At 33.8% G+C, this 24,269-nt stretch overlaps 1 protein-coding gene across 5 annotated transcripts in view; it reads left to right on the top strand.

Moving 5' to 3' along the window:
- LOC145296697 (trafficking protein particle complex subunit 13-like) overlaps positions 1-24,269 on the top strand; it is a 761,029-nt gene that overhangs the window by 622,564 nt on the left and 114,196 nt on the right. For all 5 annotated transcript variants that reach the window (XM_080142667.1, XM_080142670.1, XM_080142671.1 and 2 more), the window contains exon 3: positions 11,428-11,512. In XM_080142667.1, coding sequence (XP_079998793.1) covers positions 11,428-11,512 — 85 coding nt within the window. The remainder of the gene's footprint in view (positions 1-11,427; positions 11,513-24,269) is intronic.

Raw genomic sequence — 24,269 nt, 5'->3', positions numbered from 1 at the left:
TATGTAAACAAAAAAGAGAAACTTAATTCTCATCTATAACGTACATTTAAGCATGTCACTGACTATTAAAAAGTAGAAAAAGATTGAATGAATTAAACGTTAAACGCCATATAAAAGAGGAGAGCGTAAATATTTGTATAAGGAACATGTTACACATGATCCAAAAGCAGTCTGAAGCATTCCATACGTTTCTGTGGCATTTTGTAACGTTTCATTATTAAAATGTTCCTGATCCAAATATTTTATTCTCTCTTCTTTTATGTGGCTTTTACAGTTTAATTCATTCAATCTTTTTCTACTTTTTAATAGTCAGTGACAAGCTTAAATGTACGTTATAGATAAGAATTAAGTTTCTCTTTTTTTCCTCTTCATTAGTAATTGACTTTGCCGTTTCTCTTCATTGCTGTTTTTCACTTCTTTGCATGAAAAAGAATGACACAAGGAAACGTTTGCTGGGTTTTCTTCAAGATTTTTATTTGGATAGAATTTACTCAGGAGAAAGAGGGAAACTAATGTTATCGTGGCTAGTTATTTACTTAAACTTTCTAACTTACATCATCAGTGACACAGTGTGGATAGACATCGAAGCAACATTCATCTAGATTACAAGTTTCCTACATTATTGGCTGTCTCATTTGCATGACTTCCAGATATATAAATGATGATGATGATGATTGCAACGTCTTGTCAGACGAGTGCCACTCCCTCGGACACTTTAAGTCCATGGGCCCAAATGCCTGAGAGAGTATCTATACAAAGATGATGTTACAGAGTCTTAGCTTTGTACGACAGCTAAATCTCTCTCTCGGTTCAAAATGTTGAGATGCAGCAACAAGTAAGAGCAAGATAGCCAACAACAAATTAAACTGCAGACCAGCCTTATGCGGGTATTGGTCTCCTGCTTTATGGTTTTTTACATCAGAGATTTGCTTCTCCTAAAAAGGTTGCCTTCACCACGACTTATGGGAGCCCTCTCCACCTCAACACATATATACATACACACAAATATACATGGTGCTAGTTGGGCGTTGACCTCAAAAAAGGGTTCATTCGCCCTTTGAAAGGTCTTGTTTTTAATCCTTCAGGGAGACTAGCCGCCCTCCTCACCAAACAAGTCTGGTGGGGGAACCAGTTTAGTCGCCGGTGACCCGACCATGAGGCAGGTGGTACTGGATTACATGGTACCAGTAGCATATGACATGACCTGACACAGATATATATATATATGTATGTACACCCCCCCCACACACGCAAGGTGCCTTAAATTAGTTTGTAGACTTTTTTGTACAGGCATTTAAAATTGTCGTAGACTCTTGAAAATTCAGTATGTTATTGCATTACATATGCGATAACTGACCAATCTGACCAATTTTTATGATTTCAGGTTCAAATGAACAGCTATAACAAGAATCAGAATACATCTTACTAAAGCCTGATTGTCACAGCTGGTGAATTTCAAGAATGCAATCTGGATGTGAGGACACATTAGAAGAACGATATGCAATAAAATTCTGTTTTAAACTTGGAAAAAAATCCACAGAAACGTATGGAATGCTTCAGACTGCTTTTGGATCATCTTGCATCAGTTTTTGAGTGGCATAAGGGATGATTCAAGGAAGACAAGGAGTCTGTGAGGGATGATGAGAGGTGCGGAAGTTAGAACACCAGATCTGATTGGCCAAATAAAGAATTTCATAGATAAGGACCATCTTGTGTCTATATAGAGACAATAAGTGCATGATTTGATGTCGATGTGGGAACGGTACACATAATTATTCGCAAGGAACTGTAGATGAAGATTTGCGCAAAGTTAGTCCCAAAGATGCTTAGATGAGATCAGACAATTTGACCAAGATGGGCATCTAGACAGTTCCTCACCCTTCCTATAATCCAGACCTTGCTCTCTGTAACTTTTGATTCTTCCCTAAATACAAGTAAAACCTTAGAGGCTGTCATTATGAGACAATTGAGAAGATGAAAATGACTGTGTCAAGGGTCATTGACATGCTCACACAAGAGGACTTCCATGGAGCCTTTCAAAAGTTGTTGGAATAGTGTAAACAGTGCATTGCAGCCAGAGGAGATTACTTTAAATGGGACTAGTTTCATGTGTGTATTATCAATAAAAGGGTCCATATGAAAAAAGTCTGAAATCTTAAAAGTTTCATAGTCTATTATAATTGTTTAACGAAATATTAACATAATTTTTATTGATAAAAAAATAATTTATATGTGTATATATATATATATAGAGAGAGAGAGAGAGAGATTTATATATCACTTGTTTTTGCCTTCCTTCCTCGCATCATGATAGCTTCCTAACACTTCCCTAAATATATAACTCGCATAATGCTTCAAGCAAGCTACATTTCATCATTATTATCTATAAATATAAAAGCGAAAATGTATGTATGTGTGTTCGCTTTTTCTGTGTGTCTACATAAGGCTTCTTTCAGAGAAGCGGTCGGTCGGTTCACAACTTTTTAAGACTTTTTATATCACATAGAAATCGTAATATCTCACACTTAACAACGAAGCTCGCCTGTCTATTTAATTTGCTCGATTTCGGGAAGATAAATATTCAATATTTGTCGCTCGCCGCATGTGGGTTAGTCTTTTTCCTATAACATTTTTTGGGGGAAAAAAAGCGTTCAGCAGTAAATGAAATCCTGCAATCAAACTTGACCTCATTAACTCATTAAAACGAGCACCTGCTAAATCCAAGTAATTAAATAAATTCAAACGTGTTTCCATAAGCATGTTGCGGTGGGTCAGTGGTTAACGTCGCACGTTTTTTGTTTTTTTTTTCACACTTTAATTTACAACTTTGCCTCAAGGGTTCGGGTTCGATCCTCATACTTACTTTTTTTTTTTTTTTCAACCCCCACCCCCGGAGTTTCCACACACACCTCCAAACACTCGGGCAACGCCGGGTACCCCTCGCTAGTCTATAATATAAATCTCACCTGTCTGTTTAAATGTATGTATGTATGTTTGTATATCTGCTTAAAACTTTCGACAGAGGCGACAGATTTTCATGAGATCCATATCGTTTTGAAGCTCGACCCTTCAGACAACAAATATCGAAAAATTGGCTAAAAACATTACTTTCTTCACCCTCAACTGGGTACTTTTCTACAGGGAGGGGGTCACTTTTTTCGCTGATATTTTCGAAAGTCATCCCTTCTTTTCAATTGACTAGCCTTAATTTAAACCTTTGTCACTTCGAATTTGGTGATGGATGCAACAGTAAAAACGTCACTTTTTTTTTTTTTTTTTTTTTGCTCAACAGACACCTCCAAACACCCGGGCAAAGTCGGGCACCCAGGCTAGTTATATATATATATATATATATATATATATATATATATATATATATCTGTGAGACTCTAAACAAAAATGTTCCTTTCGAACGGATCCTGCCATATCAAAGAACCTACTGTTGATTTTATATGCTGGACCTTTATGCTTGTGTGGTAATAAAACTTCTCAAATGCACTTGTGGTGTTAGGCTGTATAAGGTGTTAACTTTGGTCAAAATCACCTGGCCTTTTTTTTTTATCAGATATTTTGTATTATTGATACTTATCAAAGACAATGTGATACAAAACGTCTCTAAGAACACTGCCAGATACATAAATACATTTGTGTTAAATTTCATAGGAATCGGTATAGCCGTTTTAGAGTCCATAGGGAACTCTCTCTCTCTCTCTCACACACACACACACACACACACACACACACTCTCTCTCTCAGTTCCTTTTATATAATAGAAGATACATATACATACACACATATATATAAAACGATAATAGTTTTTAAATAAATACTAACAGTCATTTTTATACCTACAGAACTAGTGTTTCATGCTTACGCAATTATCAGTGTAGGAAGTGATAATTACTGCCACGCAAGAGATTCGAACCCAGTTACAATGTCACCCTTGACTTTGTAGGCTGGGGTTCTACCTCCAGACCACCAGAAATTAACAGTAATTGAGGTGAATTAAGTATCTTTAAATGCAGAATCAGCTGGCATACATAGTAAACAGAAAGTATTCAATGACAGGAAGTCAAAATATTGTATTTGTGTTTAGGTAGAACACTTTTTCTGAATTCTCTAAATAGGTCTCAACTTTTTTCCTTTTTTTTTTTTTAATAGGCTTATTATAATGACATTATTTTTTAAATAAATATTGACAATCATTTTTATACCTACGGACACTAGTGTTTCATGCTTATGCAATCCTCAGTGTAGGAAATGATAATCATTGCCAGTCAGAAGATTTAAACCCAATCACAAAGTTATCCTTCCTGAGTTAGTATTCTGCTTTCAGCACACTATATATATATATATATATATATATATATATATATATATATATATATATAAAACAATGCAAGTTGCACTGCAAAAATATCACCTGACTGAAATCCAAATGAAAATTTATCATGAAAGCTGATAAAATCATTAAAACGTTTAGAAGTTACTTTATTTATCAAAGGAGAGTGATCTGTACAAGGAATATAAGCTATATATTAATACCTTAGTATCTTTAACGTGCGTACATCACAGTTTCCAGATAATAAATTATTTGATCGGGGGTTCCTATTTATTAAAAAGGAGGATAGAAAGTGATAACATACTACGAAGATTAAATTAGTATATAAAGACGCTAATTTAATGTTCGTAGTATGTTATCTTCTATCCTCCCTTTTAATAAATAGGATCTCCAGATCATCAAAGACACAATGCAAAAAAAAATTAAAAGAAAAATAATGTCACTTTTGGGCTGTACATGAAACTATATCTTCTTGGCTTTCTGACTCGGATCTAAGGGTAGTATCTGTTCTATCTAAAGATGTTATAATAATACCATGGGGCTTCCATTCATGTCGGATATCCATACAATGGAAATATTTCACAGACTCCTATGAGGATATTAGAGATAAACCGTAATAACCAGATATATTCTGACACTACATTAACTAGATTACTTAGATAAATACTTTTCAGTTTTAACAAAAGGGCTACAATAATATGAAGTCTATATTCATGTTTGGCATCCACAGAATGCCCAACAGCAATACAGTCCTTGTTTTTTAAAAAATAATTATTAGATCAGGGTTAAGGTTTTGAATGAAGCCGATTTCATTTTTTTTTTTTTCATCATATTTTCCCTTTTGGCAATGGTTTCAACCATTTGTTTGATTAAAAATTCGATAATATGCGTAAACGCTTACTTTCTTAAGTGGTCTTATGATTTCGACCAGGACTGTATATTATATATGAAAGGTGCCGCCGTGGAATTTCCATAGATTTCACTAGTATATATAAATACAATGATTGTAGAGATTGTAATCAAAACTTCATCACCATTGACAGTTTCAAGTATTTTCATGTCTACATTCATGTACTTGCCTATAGATTTGCAAACCAAACTTAACTTTCCCTTTGAATTCAAAATAGTTTTGCAAAAGGTTGAATTCATTCTTAGTAAATACACTAACAAAAGTGCTCGTCACTATCGTTGCTCAATGGTTGATTGATAGAGAAAAGAATGAGCAAAAATAACTTTTGCATAATCTACGCTATTTGTTAATGGCTTAAGCCTCTTTATCCCTATTTCCTTCTGTAGTTGAAGACCTCTGTGAACAGAGCATTTGGTTTAGTTGTCAATTTATGATTCTATGTTAACGCCATTGAATTCTTTAGCTTCTCATGATCCTTTGAATATACACGTTTCCTTTGTGGTAAGAAATGGTATCGTTTATCCTGCTGAATCCTGCTTTGACCCTCTGCTAGAATATACACTTTTCAGAGATGTATGTGTGTGTATGTCTATATATGTGTATGCACATATATATATATATATATGTGTGTGTGTGTGTATATTTATACATATGATCCTTTGAATATACACGTTTCCTTTGTGGTAAGAAAAAGCATGGTGTATTCTGCTAAAGTCTACTATGATTCTCTACTTGAATATACTCCTTTTAGAGATTGCCAGGATTTCTAGCATCACTGGAATACATGTATGGCTCTAAAGGCGACCGGAATATTTGATATGTAGTAACTCTTAGGATAATATTAGCAAGAGTATTGCTTTTTTCTTTCAGCAGAATTTATGCCTTACTTAATCAGAATTGTTCCATTGTTAGGTGTATCGAAATCAATGTAACTGATAGAAAATAGAAATCTATCGAACACAGTATGAAGGATTTTTGTTTGTTTATTTTATTCACATCCAATGTTAATATGAAGCATGATCACATGGACACATCGCTTCTCTTTAGATTACTGAAGTTAAGCAACGTTGAGCTTGGTTTGTACCAGATGGGTGATTATTTGGGAATATCAGGCGCTGTTTGACACCTCCCTGCAAGAAATGCAAAAACCTAACATAATTTCTTCTGACAGGTGTTTTCATGTGACTGAATACTGTTTGTGAATTTAATATTCTCTTAACACTTCCTCCTTCTAAGGAAGCTGGTTCAACTAGCCTAGAATAAATACCATTAAAAACAAAATATTAATATCCAATATATAAAATTAAGTCAGTCAGATTCTCAAGATTAGACCTCCATAGCATTTCATCTGACTAATCGCTATTTGATTCTGACTAGCTATTTCTATATGTTTTATTCTTGCATCATATTCTTTACACTAAAAGTGCAATTCATTTTTGTTCTTTCTGAAAATACTTTTTCCGGCTACGAAGAATGTTAATATGAAAGTATTTTTCACTTATTAATTATATTGTTGCTGCATATTATTAATAAAAGATATATAATTTTTACATGTGTTTATTTATATCAGCTTTGATATAAACTATTATATTTGTAACTGAAATATTGACACCTTTATCTCTTAGAAGTAGTTGTCTATCATAATGTTAGATACAAATATTTACAACAACTAATTACATTGTTGTTTACTTATATATGTGTAACAGCCTCACGTGGGCTTATTACTATCATTTCTTTATTTTTATCTACTTGCTTAAGTTATTTTTTTAAAGTTGCAATGGTTCTTCCTTTAGAGCAGATACAAACAGGTAAACTAAATAAATAAAAATGTTTTTTTTTCATTATTCATTGAAAATGTCATTTTGAAGCTATTTATATCTGAAAACCAATATTCAAAACAGATTCATTTCTATGCTCTTTTGAACAAAACGAAAATTTAATTAATATAAACATGAATGTTTTCATCTGAAAAAAATCATTACACAAATGCAGACAATACATTTTCAACACAAAATAAATGACACATTTACTTTGTGAGTTTAGTGATGAAAGTGTTATCTCAAACGTATATTTGTACACATGCATTTGTTATGTGAAAATCAAAAATAATTTTTACACCTTAGAACTGTTAATACAAAGTAAACTTTTCACCAGTTTTGTATACTCATACATGGTTATTTGTTCTTTATCATGCAAAAATCTAAAAATTAATTTTATGCCTTTAACAATTGCTCTTTTTGTTTCTTGTAAAATCAGTTCTCTTTATCTCTATCGTTCTAAGTACTTTTTCACATCTATGGCTATTTGTTATCTCTACAATCTACTATCAGACTACATATGGAATACTGTTATGTTTGGGCTGGTAAATATGTCCCATTTGAGGGTTCTTGATAAGGTGCAGAAACGTATCTTTAATTAGATTGACCCCCACCCTTTCTTTTTCTCTGCAGATGTAAAATTGCTAGTTTCAATCTTCTCTCTGAATACTATTAGTGCATGTGTTCTTCAAAATTGATCTTTTCCTTGTTTCTTTTGTTCCAGCTCGTTTAAGTCGTTGGTCTAGTGGTCACCATTAATTCGCTGTTTTAATACCTCATTGTAATACATCTTCCTATTCTAGTAGCTTCTTTCCAAGAACTTGTGGAACTCTCTTCCTGATGATTGTTTTTTTCCTGCCTATATAACCTTGATCTTTTTAGGACTATAAGTATCCCCTGTCTTTGTGATAATTATCTTTTGTTATTGTTAGTTCCTAACATCAAGTGGCTTCATACCTTGTCTGGCGCAATTTCCATAATTAAAAAAAATCTGTCAATTATATTGCATTCTGATTTTAAAGTAACAATTAACTGAAAGGTACACATAATACATTATGCTATGTATGAATTTTTTAAGCAGATAAAAAATTATCTTTTTCGATGAAGTAATAATAATTGTTTATAATTTAAGCAGAAGTAAAGTGTGTCATGTTAACATATGTTCTTTTGATCGTTTCTGGTTCTGGGATGCCTAAACTCAATCAGAAACACAAAACCTCAGACTCGGAGAAAAAAAGTCATTTTCACAGAAACTATCAACAAACTCCCATCGAGAATAAATTTGAATATTTAGGCAGAAGGTCACAAAAATCTAAAACTTAAAAACCACATCATAACATTAATGATAATAATGTTAGACTATACAACACACGGTAAATCTGAAAACAGCTAAAATCTTAAAGAAAAACCCTCAAACGCGGAAACTAACCTACATGAGCTACAAATACTTTTTTTTTATTTTTTTTTTTTATTACATTTTCACCCCAAACAAGGCACATTGCCACTTTGGTGTAGGGGGTTACTGTCAGGGGAAACATCTACTGGGGTACTATGTAGGGATTAGGGCAGCGAGATGTTGGTTCACGTTGCACTTGAACTTATGCATGTCAGTACAGTTAGGGAAGCAGTGACCTGGAATGGAATTCCAAAGAAACTACTGGAGTAAAAAGATCTTTTACATCTAGGGATCTCTACAGTGTGGGGGTGGGATTTTGCAGCTTGTCGGGTCTGTCGAGGGTGTTCACGTCGTGGGGGCACAAGTGCTTGCAGTTCATCAGAGCATTCACCATTATAATACTTGTAGAACAGGCAGAGGGATGCAACGTTTCGACGATGGGACAGAGGCTGAAGCTTAGATGCCAGTTTTGGGCCTATCAGATTTGCGACTCTCTTTTGAACCCTGTTAAGGAGCGAGAGACTAGTAGCCGATGCACCAGCCCAAATATGACAACAATACTCCATACATGGGCGAATAGTGGCCTTATAGAGGTACAGGATAGTTTCGGGTGTTAGAAGTTTTCTAGCACGGTAGAGAGAGCCCACCTTCCTCGCAGCGGCCCTGGCAATGCTCTCAATGTAATTGTTCCAACTCATGTTTCCTGTGAACGTTAGACCAAGGAGCTTGAGAGACGTACTCTCAGATACTAACTAGCTATGCTGAAAATTCAATATTGTCAGTTAACTACACCCTCTCACCTCCACCCCACAAAAAAGTGGTAGTGTTGGAATAGATTACCACCACACCAAAAAGTCGTAAATGGGTCAAGAATGATGGAAAAACCGAGAGAAAGTACTAACTAGATCACCATTGGATGAATGTGAAGAGGACTGGGATCTTGGAAAGGTTTGTTGGCACTCAAATTCTAGTGAATACCAATGGTCATTGCCAGCAAGAAGTCAATGGCAAGTGACTATTGGTTATTGAAAGAGGTGGAGAGTCTGAAAATCTGTGGAGATTTGTTGTCACTCAGACTTCAGGGAACACTACCGGCTATCAGTGAGTAATCACTGATGATGAGCTGTGTGAGAACTAATGATTACAAATAATAAAAATGAAAATTGTTTATAAAAATCTATAGAATTAAAAAAAAAATCACTTGTACATAATAAATTCCACATTTGAAAAACATCTTCACAAAAAGAGGTATTGTAAAAGCAACCTTCTTGTTGATTGCTTGTAAAACAACATCGGATCAAGCACCATGACAACATAAAGATGAAAAATTTGAAAGTTAAAAGTACATCTAAATTTCGACGATCACTAAATGTATCATGGTCTTATTAGATGCGGGACATCATTAGCTATCATATGGGCCAATAGTGAGGCTTTTTGATTACTAGAACCAAAGTTATCTCCAAAAGTGTGGCTTTCATCTTTTCTATCATTTTGACCTTTGACTTTGATATCCCAAAATTAAATCACTTCCAAATTAAACCATGGCCGATTTTTCAATCAAGTTTGGTGATGATTAGTTAAAAACTTAGTTATTTCATAATTATGTATTATTTTTGCTGATAGAATATGTTAAACAATCTATATATGTAAACAATATACAAGTGATAATTAAGTTTGGTATATAACTGTACAATGTAAACATTAACGATCGTTAATGTTTTGAAATCCTAACAGACTGTTTACTTTCAACACACTCCTCTATCTAATCCTCTCTAATCTATTTGTATAAATCATGTCAGTTGTTTTCTTATTTCGGTGATTAAAGACGCTTACAGTTGAAGAAAAATAATATCTCTCTCTCTCTCTCTCTCTCTCTCTCTATATATATATATATATATATATATATATATATATATATATATAGAGAATTTTTTTTTTGCTTACAGTCCTCTATTCCTAAAGTCATGCGCGGCATCAGTGGACTGTTTCTCTTGTACCAAATGGTCATAAACAATGAAGAAAAACTTCCATTCTTGATATTTAACTTTCATTTAAAAATGCTCCCAGCAAAATGTAAATTTTAATTATAAAATTTTCTCTGAAAAAGATTTTATGAGGTGCCTTCAGTAAGTTTCCAGACTTTTTTTGTACAGGCATTTAAAATTGTTGTAGACTTTCGAAAGTTCAGTATGTTATTGTTATACATCTTATGATGAGATGACTGACCAATTTTTATGATTTCAGGGAGATCTGCTAGACCCTACATTATTTGAGGTCAGAGGTTACATCAGCCAAAACGTGAGAATAATATCCGAGATGAAAACTGCTTATATTATTTGGATTCTTCTGACTATTGTTCTCATCTTTAGTCTTATTTTTCAAGGATTCGTGGCATAGTGGTTAAAGTACTTGGTAAAATTCAGTAGTAAAGTTACAGTTTTCTATAGGTTAAAGGTTCAATTTTCAGTGTGAGTGACACTCAAAATACAATTGCAAATTATTTAGGACTTCTACCCAGTCATAGCTGATGGGACAAGAGTATCTGTGGATTAAATAAAGGGTTCTGTCCAGAATTTGGTGTAGATTCTTGAGACAAGATACACCTGAAGACGGTTGGAGGTTACAAAACATGAAAAACACTCCAGATGAGAACAGTAGTCCGAAGAATCCAAATAATATGAATAATCAATCCTCATCTAAAAAATTCTAAAATATAATTTCTTTTTCCTGTTTTTCTTTTGTTAAAGACATTAAAAATTCTAAAATATAATTTCTTTTTCCTGTTTTTCTTTTGTTAAAGACATTAAAAATTCTAAAATATAATTTCTTTTTCCTGTTTTTCTTTTGTTAAAGACATTAAAAATTCTATGTTGTTTATTTATTGATTTCCCACTGAAACATTTTGCCATGTTTTTCTCACATTTGACTCATGAAGGATTTTTATTTTTTTATTTTTGTACAGGAACATCTTTTTGGGAGAAACTTTTTCCAGTTATATCAGTGTACATAATGACAGTCTTCAGCTGTGCCGTGATATTGCAGTTAAGGTATGTATTACAAAGAAACATTAACATGTTGTAATGAATTTGTTCTACTTCTACCACCCACTCTTCAACAAAAATACCTCAGATCTACTTAACTAGCGGTATAATCCCACCCATTCACTTTAGAGATCCCTTGTTGCTGGAAAATTTTCCTTAGATTTCTTGCCATTTCCTTAACTGTACTAACATGTAGAAATTTAAATGTAATGTAAACAAACAGCTTGCTGCCTACTTACAAAACCCCTTTAAATCTGGCCCTCATTCCAGAAGTTCCTTGTGTCTCAATGGTAATATGATCAGTTTGGGATGAACAAAAGTAAATAAAAAGGTCTTTTGATACTTATGCATAATAAGGGTTGTGTTGATGTTCGATTATGATGCCAGGCAGTGCCAAGTTTTGGGTAAAAATGAAGAATGACTTGTGTTCCATTTGCTGACCAAATTCTGATTTGTGCAATGATAATATAACAAAGGCTTTGAAGTTTGTTAAGCAAATGCTTTTGCTGGTCAGGAGACAGAACAAAGAGAACCAGACACAGTGAACAGGCTTGTTTGCATTCTTTCATCGTTCCCACAACTCGCCTCCATCTTACGCTCTCCATAACCAATGAGCTCAAATTGTCATAATAAATTTGTTTTATAAACGCAAAGAAATTGATTATTATTGAAAGCACAGCATATTCCATATGAGTGTATGTGCCTTTAAAGTACTGATAAAACTGACACATTAACAAATATACATTCGTATATATGGGAAAGTGAAGCTGATTGAAGACTTTATACATTTTCTATGCTCGCTCATAATACAACTATTAGTGGAATTTTCAAGGCAGTGTACATAAAATCAAAATATTTTGATGATATGGCCACATTGAAAGAATAGATGAAAGTTCTTGGGTTAGTGGATGTAGCACAAGTGAGGTACTAAGGTTCAGTTTAAAGGGGAAGGCCAAGGAAAAGTGGGATGAAGTGATAAGGATTGCCATAAATAATGATTAAATACCTGGTCAGAGATAGGTTAATTTAAAAGTGAATTTGTAAAAGCTGTTCAACACATGCCAACTTGTAACTCTGATGTCAAACCAAATGTTATGATTATTTAAAAGTCTAGGGCACGTAGTTGAAATACCACATAAGACTCAGTCTACTTTGTTTGATATGCAATATTTTATTAAGTTTGAATATGATTTTATTTCATCATCACCCATTTGTGTTTAAGCTATTTCAGCCAAATCTCAGCCATCTACTTGTACAGCTAATGCAGATTGAGGTGCACAGTTTTTAACTGTATTTTGATTACACCAGTTTGTAGTACTGCTCTTGGCTACATGTAGTGTATTTTGTTGAAGTCTTTGGAAAGTACCAAGAACAGCGCTAACAATAAATATGTAGTTAAATTGTTCAATGAAAAGGGGAATGGGTCATTTTGGGAATGAGTAAAAATACATGAATTAAGGAACAAAATATATTTATCAACAATTTTGCAGAAATGTCAAATATACTTTGAAAAACCAAAGTTTGTTGAAATTTTAAAGTTCATAGATAAGAAATAGACAAAGTTTGTTTCAAAGTTCCGATGTAGGGGGGGGTAGAGAGTTTAGCTTCTGGGTAGCATGTGTTCACTGGAGATTGAGCATCAAGCTTAAAGGGATTTCAATGTCCTTCATTGCAGTTTTCTGGGATGGGTATTTTGAGAATCTAGGCAGGTGCCATGGTGTCCAGGAAGAACTCTGAACTTCTGTTCATCAACTGTTTTATTAGCTTGCAGAATTTCACACTCGATTATTACATTCGCATATAGGTGTTACTTTTTCAGATTTGGTAATGTTTTCATTGGTTGAAAATTCTTTGATTCTTCATGCTAAGTTGGGAGCTTTAGGAAGTGATTTATCAAAAGAACTGGAGAAAGAAAGAGGGTAAGAAAGCAGAACCATTTGTGCTTTAGCATTCATCCAACCACATCAGAATCGAATGGCATCCATCTCCATGTAAAAATTCTATGATAAAAGAAGTGAAAAGGAGAGAAGTAGGAAGAGTAAGCTGAACAAAAAAAAGAAAAAAAGGGGTAGCTTATTATGCTTGTTACGATTTCTTATCCGCCACACCAACATAAACACACACATGCTTATATATATATATATATATATATATATATATATAGAGAGAGAGAGAGAGAGAGGTAGATATATATTTCTATCTGCTTTGTATACTGATTCATGTTTTTCTTTTCTTGTTTCTAATTTTATGGTTTGAAAATTTTCCTTTCTTTCCTATTTCTTTTTTTTTTATTTTAAACATCATTTTACATGAATATCAATACAAATACTGGCAAAGGACTATTTCTTCCCCTTTGTCATTTTCGATGAAGGGTGCACACATTTTTAAGACCTGTTAAGGAGCACTGCTCCCGAAACTGACACAAGGCTCGGTGTCATCAAATCTGAAAAACAAAAGGACTGATCTTGGAACATTCTAGAATCGCCGACCAATAGGTTAAGCAGTGAAACTAGCCAGAGGTTCTAATTAGATCCAGTGGTGCTAGTAGAAAAAGAAAAAAATTTCCCCTTTCCACTTATCTCTTCAACAGTCCCTTCCCTCGCTATAAGTAAGCATTGTGATATTAATTTTGTTTTTGTGATAAACCCCCTCCTCTCTCTAAATGAAGGAAGAAAATTTAGTTTGAATCACAGCTTTGAAGTATCAATATGTCCGTCTCCAGATTCCCTGTGTGTGCAAATCGTTGGGCTCTTGCAGTTCCAAAACTAGTAAACTCAGGAACTTAAAACTTATTAGCCAGGTGAAGGTTATATTTTCATTCAAGTTTGTAACTATGTTTGTGTACAGCCTAGCATTCACATTGCTTGATTAATTGTCACTAAACTTGGTTAAAATATCAGTCATGTTTTAACTTAGAACTGATCTACTTTAGGGGATATCTTGGTCAAAGCCTCAGAAAAAGTGAAAGTCAAACTTTGGGCGATAACTTCACAAGTTGATTCATATTTTAACTAATAAAGTCTCACATCTAACTTTAACTTTGAAAAGTTCGTTCACTGTCTAAATTTTGACAAAATTTTAACGTTGGACTTTTTCCAAATTTCGACCATGAACAAAGTTTTCCTTGCCCTTGAAAAGTTCGCTCTAACTACCATACTAAATTCCAGCCCCAACCAAATAAATAGTTTTTGAGTCATCAACGTTTCTATGACAACCAAAATTCTCCACTATAAAAAGTATCACGTTGTCAGGCAGAAAGTATGCAGTCTCATGAGTAACTTATGTTCCTGTTATCTTTTTATTCCTTTTTGTGTTGAAGGCATTTTTTCAGGACAGAAATTATATTTGTCTTTCATAGTCAAATCCAAAATGTTTTACTGTCTTTGTACGTCTTAAAAAATATTTGTGTATGCAATTTTACACAGAAGGGATTTCCCGTACTTTAAATTATTGTGTATTAACATATTGTTATACAGACAGGCGTAGAACTTGAATGCCTACTAGACACACTATCCTCAAGCGTCTAGGGTTTCTCTGTGCTGAGGTTTGTCAGGATAACATGGCATAAGGATATTTTTCCCTTCAATACTAAATATTCAAAATCACATAGTAATTGTGGTCTAAATAAGATCTCTTTGGTATGGCTAACCCACACTGGCTTTTACAACGAATGGTGCACCTCTCCAAGTGATGTTACCCCAAGTAACAATATGGAGCTGGATACCGCATCAGACTAGATGAATTCTTGTTCTGGAATCTGTTTAAACCAAGAAACCACAAGAAACATATACTATAATATACTTATTTGGTCAATTGAGGAGAGGAGAATTATGTTCCGCACTTCTTTACTAATTCAGTGGTTGATATCTAAAAGAGAACTTTAATGTAATGTTTGAATATCAATGTATCTCATATAGAAATCGTTAGACCCGGAAATGAAGCTCTTTAATTTCTGAGAACTTCAACTGAAGTAAAATGAAACTGAGAAAGCATATTATACACACATTTATATATGCATGTAGAACTACTGAATTTTCTGTATTTTATGAATTTTCATTATGTCAGCTCTACTTCACTCTTAAATATAAAATCCCCAAATAAGGAGTTTAATGCTATTTTGCATGAAAGACTTTTCAACCCTTTGTTCTCGCTTACACTATTTATCAAGATGCCTTGATGAACATCGAAAGAACTCTTCTGTTTGGGTGAGGAGACTGACCACATATCACTGAGACTTGTATGAACAAAAAATGTACCAGTGGACAATGAATAGGCTCAAAAAGGGAAAAGAGAAAGTGAACTACTGAGTTATAACTTTTATATATTATCCTTATGAATCGTCTGTGTAGCTGTTTTTCTTTCCATTTTTCTTCTGTCTTATCCCTTGCCTCTCTATTCTCTGTCTTGCTCATATTTATAATGTCTCTTGCTGTAGTGGTAAGTCTTTCGGTGTTCGGCATTTTAAAAATTCTTTTTTCATGTTATTCACACAGCCTTCTATACAAACCAGTTATCTTTCTCCATCTTTCCTTTGAATGTAGAGTCAGTCAACATCCTCCTCTGGGTGTAATGCATTGTGCATTATCATAAGTTTCCTGGTCCTCTGGTCAAGTTGCCACATTTCTTCTTTGGTTCAGCTTATGACCAGTGCAGAGTACTAGTGATGTTGCCCATGTGTTTATACCTTTTATTAGGTATAATTTAGTTTATACAAGTTTTTTGTTTTTCTTGGGTATTATTATTATTATTATTATCATTATTATTACTACATAAGAATTATAATATAAAAAGATTATGATATTTTAAAATAATAGTGGAAAACTAATTATATAAAAGCATAAGATTTACGATAATATAAATCATAATATAAAAAATGATATGAAATGTACAATAATATAAGTAATATAAAAGATAACACAATAATATAAATATGTAGAATAATAGTAATAATATAAAAAAAAAGAATAGGAAAAATAGTAATAACTAGCAGGACCTGTTAACCGGCATTGCCCGGTAGAAGCATGCCCCCTCTTTATAAAAAATAAACTACGGTTGTTGTTGGTGGCCAATCCCCAATGCCCTAATGTTAAGAACAGGTTTCGGAATAGACCCTCCATTTTATGAGGGGGGGGGACTGTCAAAGAATTTGTCCCAAGTTCAACCTTGATACATGTTGTCAGCATACCCACCCACACAGACTATAAATCAAAAACAAAGTGGGTTTGGGTGGCAATGTCATGCATCGAGAAGTACACTTTTTCATTATGCATGTGTAGAACAGTGAATTACAGTGCATAATGCATGTCATTATATCTCGAAAACTATTTGTCTTCACCAAAGTTAAAATAGATTGTCTTATTCAGCATAGTCTAAAACGTATAGAAGTTGTCAGTTTAAAGGAAATGTATAGTTGGTGCTAAGGTAAAAAAAGGTACCTAAAAAGAAAAAGGTTAATGTCTGAGCAGTGTGGAAAAGGAGTCCTGAATAGAGAACTAAACAAAAAACAACTATAGTAAAAAAACCCAAAAAACAAAAGCATGAACAACAATATATAACAAAAATAAAAAAAAACAACAACATATAACAAATAAGTATATTCGTAGACAATGTAATAAAAGGGAAATTTGTACGTTAGCAGGGTAAATTATTTGACATACGAAGAAAGTAAAAAAATAAAAACAAATCTGGCGTAAATGTAGTCAAATACAAACTTTAAAAAATATTTTTTTTTTATTACATTTTCACCCCAAACAAGGCATATTGCCACTTTGTTGTAGGGGGCTACTATCAGGGACATAGGCATCAGAGGTACCGTGTAGGGAGTTGGGCAGCAAGAGGTTGGTTCACATTGCACTTGAACTTCTGCATGTCAGTACAATTGGGGAAGCAGAGACCCGGCAGGGAATTTCAAAGTCTAGCTGTCCTGGGGAAGAAACTACTGGAGTAGAAGGCTCTCTTACATCTAGGGATATCTGTGAAGGGGTGGGATTTAGCTGCTTGTCGGGGGGTATTTAGGTCGAGGGGGCACAAGTGCTTGCAGCTTGTCAGAGCATTCACCTTTAAAGTACTTGTAGAAAAGGCAGAGGGATGCAACATTTCGTCGATGGGACAGGGGCTGAAGTTTAAATGACAGTTCAGGACCTATCAGATTGGCGACTCTCTTTTGAACCTTGTCTAGGAGCGAGAGACTAGTGGTAGATGCACCAGCTCAAATATGACAACAATATTTAATCCAAATAATGCAAATTGGCATAATTTACGACGCCACGGTATGTGCAGTAGATGTAAACATCACCTGAGCTAGCTGCTCTAACTTGATTATACCAAAGTTATGACTATTTTGTTTGTGTAACTCTAAGCTAAATGTTATGGTTAATTTTTTGGAAACATTAGTTTGTAAAGTAGAGGAAAAGCAACGATAGGAAAGTATAAATGATTTAAAACAGTGCCTGGTGACTGAGCGGCCATATTGATTAAGGGAGTTCGTTTTTTGTATGATTGTGTATAACCCAAAATAATAGAATGTCATGGTCGCAGCCAATGAGAATAAGTGGAATGTCAATGGGGAGAAATCATTATTTTCGAATAGTGAAGTGTAAGGGATGCTGTATGAGTCTGAGTGTTTAATCCAGTTAATAAGGGTGTCAGGTCAATATAGTCATATTTGCTTTATATTTACCCAGTCTTGACTGGAAGAGTGGGAGAACTTTTCAGGTAGAGAGGAAAATACAAACTACTTCATCAATAGTTCTTGGTAATCGTGATGATGTCATTCATAGGAAATAAGATAGGATTTTATGATAATAAATAAATGTGTCTGTAACAATCTTCAAAAGTTACATAAGATGTTGGGTAAAACTTTAGATATAATAAATTTGTATGTGGCATCTGTTATTGCAAACCTACCATAATTTGGTTCAACTGCATATCATTTCAATCATTTAGTTTCACAGAAGAAATGTTGCTAATCTTTCTCTCATTCTCTCTTTCTCTCTCATTCTCTCTCTCATTCTTTCTCTCTCTCTCATTCTCTTTCTCTCTCTCTCTCTCTCTCTCTCTCTCTCTCTGCATGGAAGGTGCTCAACTGAATCCTATCTTTTGTTTATCCTTGCAAGTTATTCTCTGTAAGAACTCAATCACAGCTAAAAAAAAAACACACACAAAAATAATAATATAAATATAATATAAATAGTAATATATAAAAAAAATAATTATATCAAGTTGATAAGAAAGTTCTTGTGTTTTTTTAACTTTTAAATTTAGATGAACATATTTCGGCTCAAACAAAAATTTATTGTTTGAAATAAGCACCATCAGAATTAACACACTTTTGCCAATGCAAAAAAGTGTATTTTTGACTGTAATGTAAAAATCTTGCGTTCTAGTGGCAATGAAGTCGCTGATGGTTTTTTGATGTTGCTTAGGTTTTTGAAGCATTTCTCACGCAGAAAGTTGTTGAGATGCCTGAAAAGTAGTAGTCTGTAGGTGAGAGATCTGTAGAGTATGGCAGATGAGGCAGTTTCATAACCCAATTTGTTCAACTTCTGCAGGGTCAGTTTAACAACGTGCAGTCAGATATTGTTGTGGAGAAGAATTGGGCCTTTTTTGTTGACTAATGCTGGGTGTTGTCGTCAGAATTTCTGATGCATTTCATCCATTTGTTGACAGTACTTCCCCACTGTAAAGGGAAAACTAATGGATGAGACTAGTCGCAGACCACCAAACAGTCAGCATGACCTTCTTTTGGTGCAACTCTGGCTTTGGAAAGTGTCATGGAGCTTTGTTGGCATCTAACCACTGAGCTGAGCATTGCCAATTGCCATAAAGAACCCACTTTTCATTGCAAATCACAATCTGGTCTGGAAATGGGTCGTTCTTGTTGCACAAAAGAAGGGAAAATGACACTTCATAACAGTGTTTCTTTTAGTTGTTCAATTTGTGAGGCACCCATTTATCAAGTTTTTTTTGTTTTTCCAATCTCTCTGAAGTGGTTGGAAATCGCTGTATACAATATGTCTAATTCAGAAACAAGTTCTCAAACAGTTATGCATCGATTGGTTTCAACTAAGGCTCTTAATTGATCGTTGTCAACATCCGATGGCTGACCACTATGCTCATCATCTTCCAGACTCTCGTTACTGCCACAAAATTTCTTAAACCATCATTATGCTCTGCATTCAGTAGTGGTTTCTGGGCCAAATTCTTTGTTGATATTGCAAGCCGTTTCAGCAGCTTATCAGTCTTGCTTTAATTGAAATAAGAAAATTGTGCAAATTTGCTTTTTTTTCATTTTGTATTAAACGTTCTGAAAAAAGACATAATTGTTTTAAAACGATTGTAATTTAAACAATTAGAGTGCAAAACACATTTTAAAATAATATATAAAGTAAAGGTATTATGATGATAACTTATTTGAAAATACATCATTTGAAATCAAAATTAAAAATTCCACAAGACTACCAACCTAATGTAAGTAATAATAATGTTGGTGTGTTTTGGACACTCTTGGGTAAGGTTTTCACTCCACTCTAACTACACATCACCTCCATCATCCCTCAAATCCAGTCTCACAGAAAAGATGTTAATTTTTCTATGCTATTGTTATTTCCATAGGTGTTCAATTGAGCTCCAATTTTTGGTTTGTTATTGAAAGATATTCACACCAAGAACTCTATCACAGCTAAAAACAAAAAAAGGACTTCCCTTTTTCCCTTTATGCACCTAGCTTCTTTCCAAGGGCTTCTCATCTGTGGAACACATTTTCACAGGACTTGTTTCCTACTGATTATAAGTTGATTTTCTACAAATCCAATGTCAACAAATTCTTTTCATAAACCATACAAATAAGCAATCAAACGCAGTTCATACCATCGATCAGTGTTAGTACTCTCTTAGTGTTCCTAATCATTCCACGACCTCCACCACTACCACCATTTTTTAACATTTTTACCAAAATATTGTGAATTTGTAAATTAACACCTAAGTGACCTTATCTATTACTCTTATTTTTTTTAAAGCATGATCTTTCCCTCCACCTTGTTGCATATAAGGTCATTAGTAACTTAACAAATTGAGTTAGTAAAACCATCAAGCTAATGAGAACTATACAATGCAACAAAAAAAAGACTTTTTTTTTCCGTGTCGAGGAAGGTTTTTATAAATCACAAGAGAATTTTTCTGATTGTTTTTGTTTCATTAGCAAAATCATTTGCTTTCAATGATTATAATTTAATGACATTTAAACTCACATCCCCTCTCATTGCAATTAATATTATGGTCCGATGTTTGACATTAAACCATATGTGTCTGTTGAGTTTGATTCCCTAGAAACATCCCCCAAAGGAGGAAGGCAGCTTAATCCAATCAAGGTGGATTCTATACCAGAATGACATCTTCAATGTAATTAATATTACCCTGTTATCTGCTTTCCTGACTGTACATACATGCAGAAGTTTAAATGTAACGTTAACCAACATCTCGCTCATCTCTGCCTAAACATTGTCCTAAATAGTCCAAGTGGCCTTGTTTAGGGTAAACATGACTAAAAACTGGTGTGTGGTTTGATTTAAAACTACATGACTGAAGAACTTCCTTCGAATGAGAAGCTGGTTCAACTCATCCAAGGTGACTTCCACACTAAGTACTTAAACTATATCCAGAGGAAAAGCCCCAATTTGGGAAGAGTGGAGTCACTCTTTCATGCCCGAGCAAAATACCTTAATCTTTCATAAGAACAAAAGGCTAAGTGACCACACATCGCATTAAAAACAGGAAAAAATATTCTATTTTCCTGATGAGGATTCTTATAAACGTCCAACATTAGAATTTGAATGTTTATTCATAAAACAAGTGTATTTTAATTGATCTATAAACAAGAAACTAACAATGTATATGTTGTAAAAGAAACTAACAATGTATATGTTGTAAAAGAAACTAACAATGTATCTGTTGTAATAGAGGATAGAAGATTTAGCCTACATTATCCAGCCTTATGCATATAGCAATTCTGTTCTCAAATTCATAATAATTGGCTGCTTAATTTAGGAATGAATCCTATGCATAAAAATATACACAACTAATAAAATTCAATGACTTCTTTAAACAAAGTCAACTCAGCGATTGCGATGCTTTGGTTTGGTCTAATCTACTCTAGCAATCATCAGGGGCTCTTTTCCTTATTAGTGGCTTGGCAAGGCCACAGGGGAGACAACCAAGCATAAAAACCCCTAAGCAAAATTCATCCCAAAGCAGCAAAATAAGCTGACTTGCCAGGACACTAAATATACAAAAGTAGGCATATTTTATTGGCTTGAAAATATAGGTTCTTGTTTTTTACCAATTGTCATAAAATTTTAACCATAGAATGGTATTATAATCTTCAAAAAGCCTGCAAATTTTCATGTACTTTCGTCTCATAGAACCAAAGATATAAGCATTTCAATATTCAATTTGGCTACGATTATATATATATATATATATATATATATATATATATATATATATATATATATACATACATACACACACACACACCTCCTTTTTTGGCAATTCTATAAGTTTGAAATCTCAGCGACTATTGATCAGAATTTAACAAATGAAGGCTCATTGTAAGGTAATGGCCTAAATTGTGTAGTAGGCTATGTAATATTTGCCCTTAAGGTCGCACATTAAGGGGATCACCCATCATGGAGAGCATATTTTTGGCATGTTTTTACAGTCATAAAATGTTTCCGTAACGGTGCAGTATCTTTCCACCCTAAAAATTACAGGTTTTCGAGGGTGCTGAAAATGAAAATAACATTTAAAATTCCAGGAAACAAGTAGTTTCCAAGATATGAAAAAGATTATAGTTTCAGAAAGTGGGGGTTACTTTTCTATATTTAACACAAAATTAGCACCCACTTTATGTCCACCTTTTTTTTGGGGGGGGGGCCTGTTTCTTTTTTTTTTTTTTTAAGGGTGATGTCTATTGTGGCCTGGGAGACCAACACAAAACTTACCTTAAAAAATTTGTTTCTATAGGTTTTCGTGTGTGCTGAAGACAAATATCGCATTTAACATTTCCGCAAATAAGTATTTTTCTGAGTATTAAGCAAAAATAAGCGCACTTGCATGTACAACAATGGCCATAATGGATTGGCTGTGGCAGTACTCATTGCTAATAATATCATAGCGCAATGCACTTTATTCAAGTAAGTTTTTCTTTTTCAATAATTTGATTTAAACTCTAGTGAAATGCTCTTTGACCTTGTATGAACCTTTTTTTATTACGTTTTGCAGTAGAAGCAATAGTGGTTGTTGTGAAACTCAAGTTATTTGATTTAATGCTTGTTTTGCATGCATATGTTTGACAGCTTATAGAAATTTCACGCCGTTTTCTTTCAAATCCTTATTGTCTACGTTTCTGCAAATTTACTCTATTACCTCAACTGTTTTACATTAACCTAAACATTTTCATCTATGCTTTCAATGTGACCAAACAAAATAGTCTCCTGTTCACATCTCTATAAATATGCTTTGCTTTAATTTGATCTTTAAAAAAAATAGTAAAGAATTACCTTGCTTAATGCTCAGAAAAATATTTATTTGCAAAAACATTTTAACTCAACATTCGTTTTCAGCACACCTGAAAACCTATAAAAACAAGTTTTTTTAAGGTAGGTTTTGTGTTGTCTACCAGGCCACAATTACCAAATAAATGCCCCCCTCCCAAAAAAAGGTGGCTATAAAGTGAGTGTTAATTTTACGTTAAATTAATATAGAAAAGTGATCCCCCACTTTTTGAAACAATAATTTCTTCATATCTTGGAAACTACTCGTTCCTTGGAATTTTATGTTATTTTCGTTTTCAGCACCCTCTAAAACTTATATTAGTGGTAATTTTAAAGGATTTTTGAGGGTGGAAAGACACTGCACCTTTACCAATCATCATAGTCATTTGTTTTCCTAGTTTTGCATATGAATTACAAAATATCTGATATTTCTCCAAAACCTCTAGCCTTGACAGAGGAGAGACTAAAACTTGCTGCTAGTGTTTAAAATGATCTAAAATAACAGCAAGGGGAGACTTGATTCCAAATATTTCTCATATGTTATATCTCTTCTGTTTGGTTTTAATACATAAAGTAAATTTCACTGTGTATAAAGATTATTTGATACTGGAGATATTCATAATTGTACCCTATTTCCAAAAGAGGGAAGATATAACACGAGAAATATTTGGAATCTGTTAATCCAGATCATTTGAAACCATAGTAGCAAGTTTCAGTCTCCCCTCCATCAAGGCTAGAGGTTTTGGGGAAATATATATATATATATATATATATATATATATATATATATTTTTACGTAGGCATCACCACTTATCAAGGCCAAGACGCCACTCGAGGATAAGAGTTAAAGAGTGTACAGTAGAAATTGGACAATATAGTAATCGTTAGTAATGGAGATTCGATAAATTTGTTAACTTATATGGAACGGCTCATCAAGAACTTGTTTACATTAGACTTGAGGACAACCATATTGTAGTCATCTGGAAAGCAGAAAAACGGAAGTCAATTCCATAGGCGTGCAGTTCTAAGAAAGAAGCTTTGCTCATGGAATCTACACTTGGGTTTAGGCACAGATAAAGAGTGGGGGAAACTAGTGATAGTGTTTTCTGCTAGACTGGTGTTTCTTGTGAAAGTTTGACAAGGGGGAACCATAGAATGGAGCTCAGCCGAGCACCTGCCATGAAAATAACGATAAAATAGAGACAAACTCG

The sequence above is a fragment of the Euprymna scolopes genome, chromosome 17 (genome assembly GCF_053919585.1).
Source record: "Euprymna scolopes isolate OS-2025 chromosome 17, ASM5391958v1, whole genome shotgun sequence".
Classification (NCBI taxonomy): Eukaryota; Metazoa; Mollusca; class Cephalopoda; order Sepiida; family Sepiolidae; genus Euprymna; species Euprymna scolopes.
The sequence above is the reverse complement of the archived record's forward strand: the minus strand, read 5'-3'. Positions and strand labels throughout refer to the sequence as shown.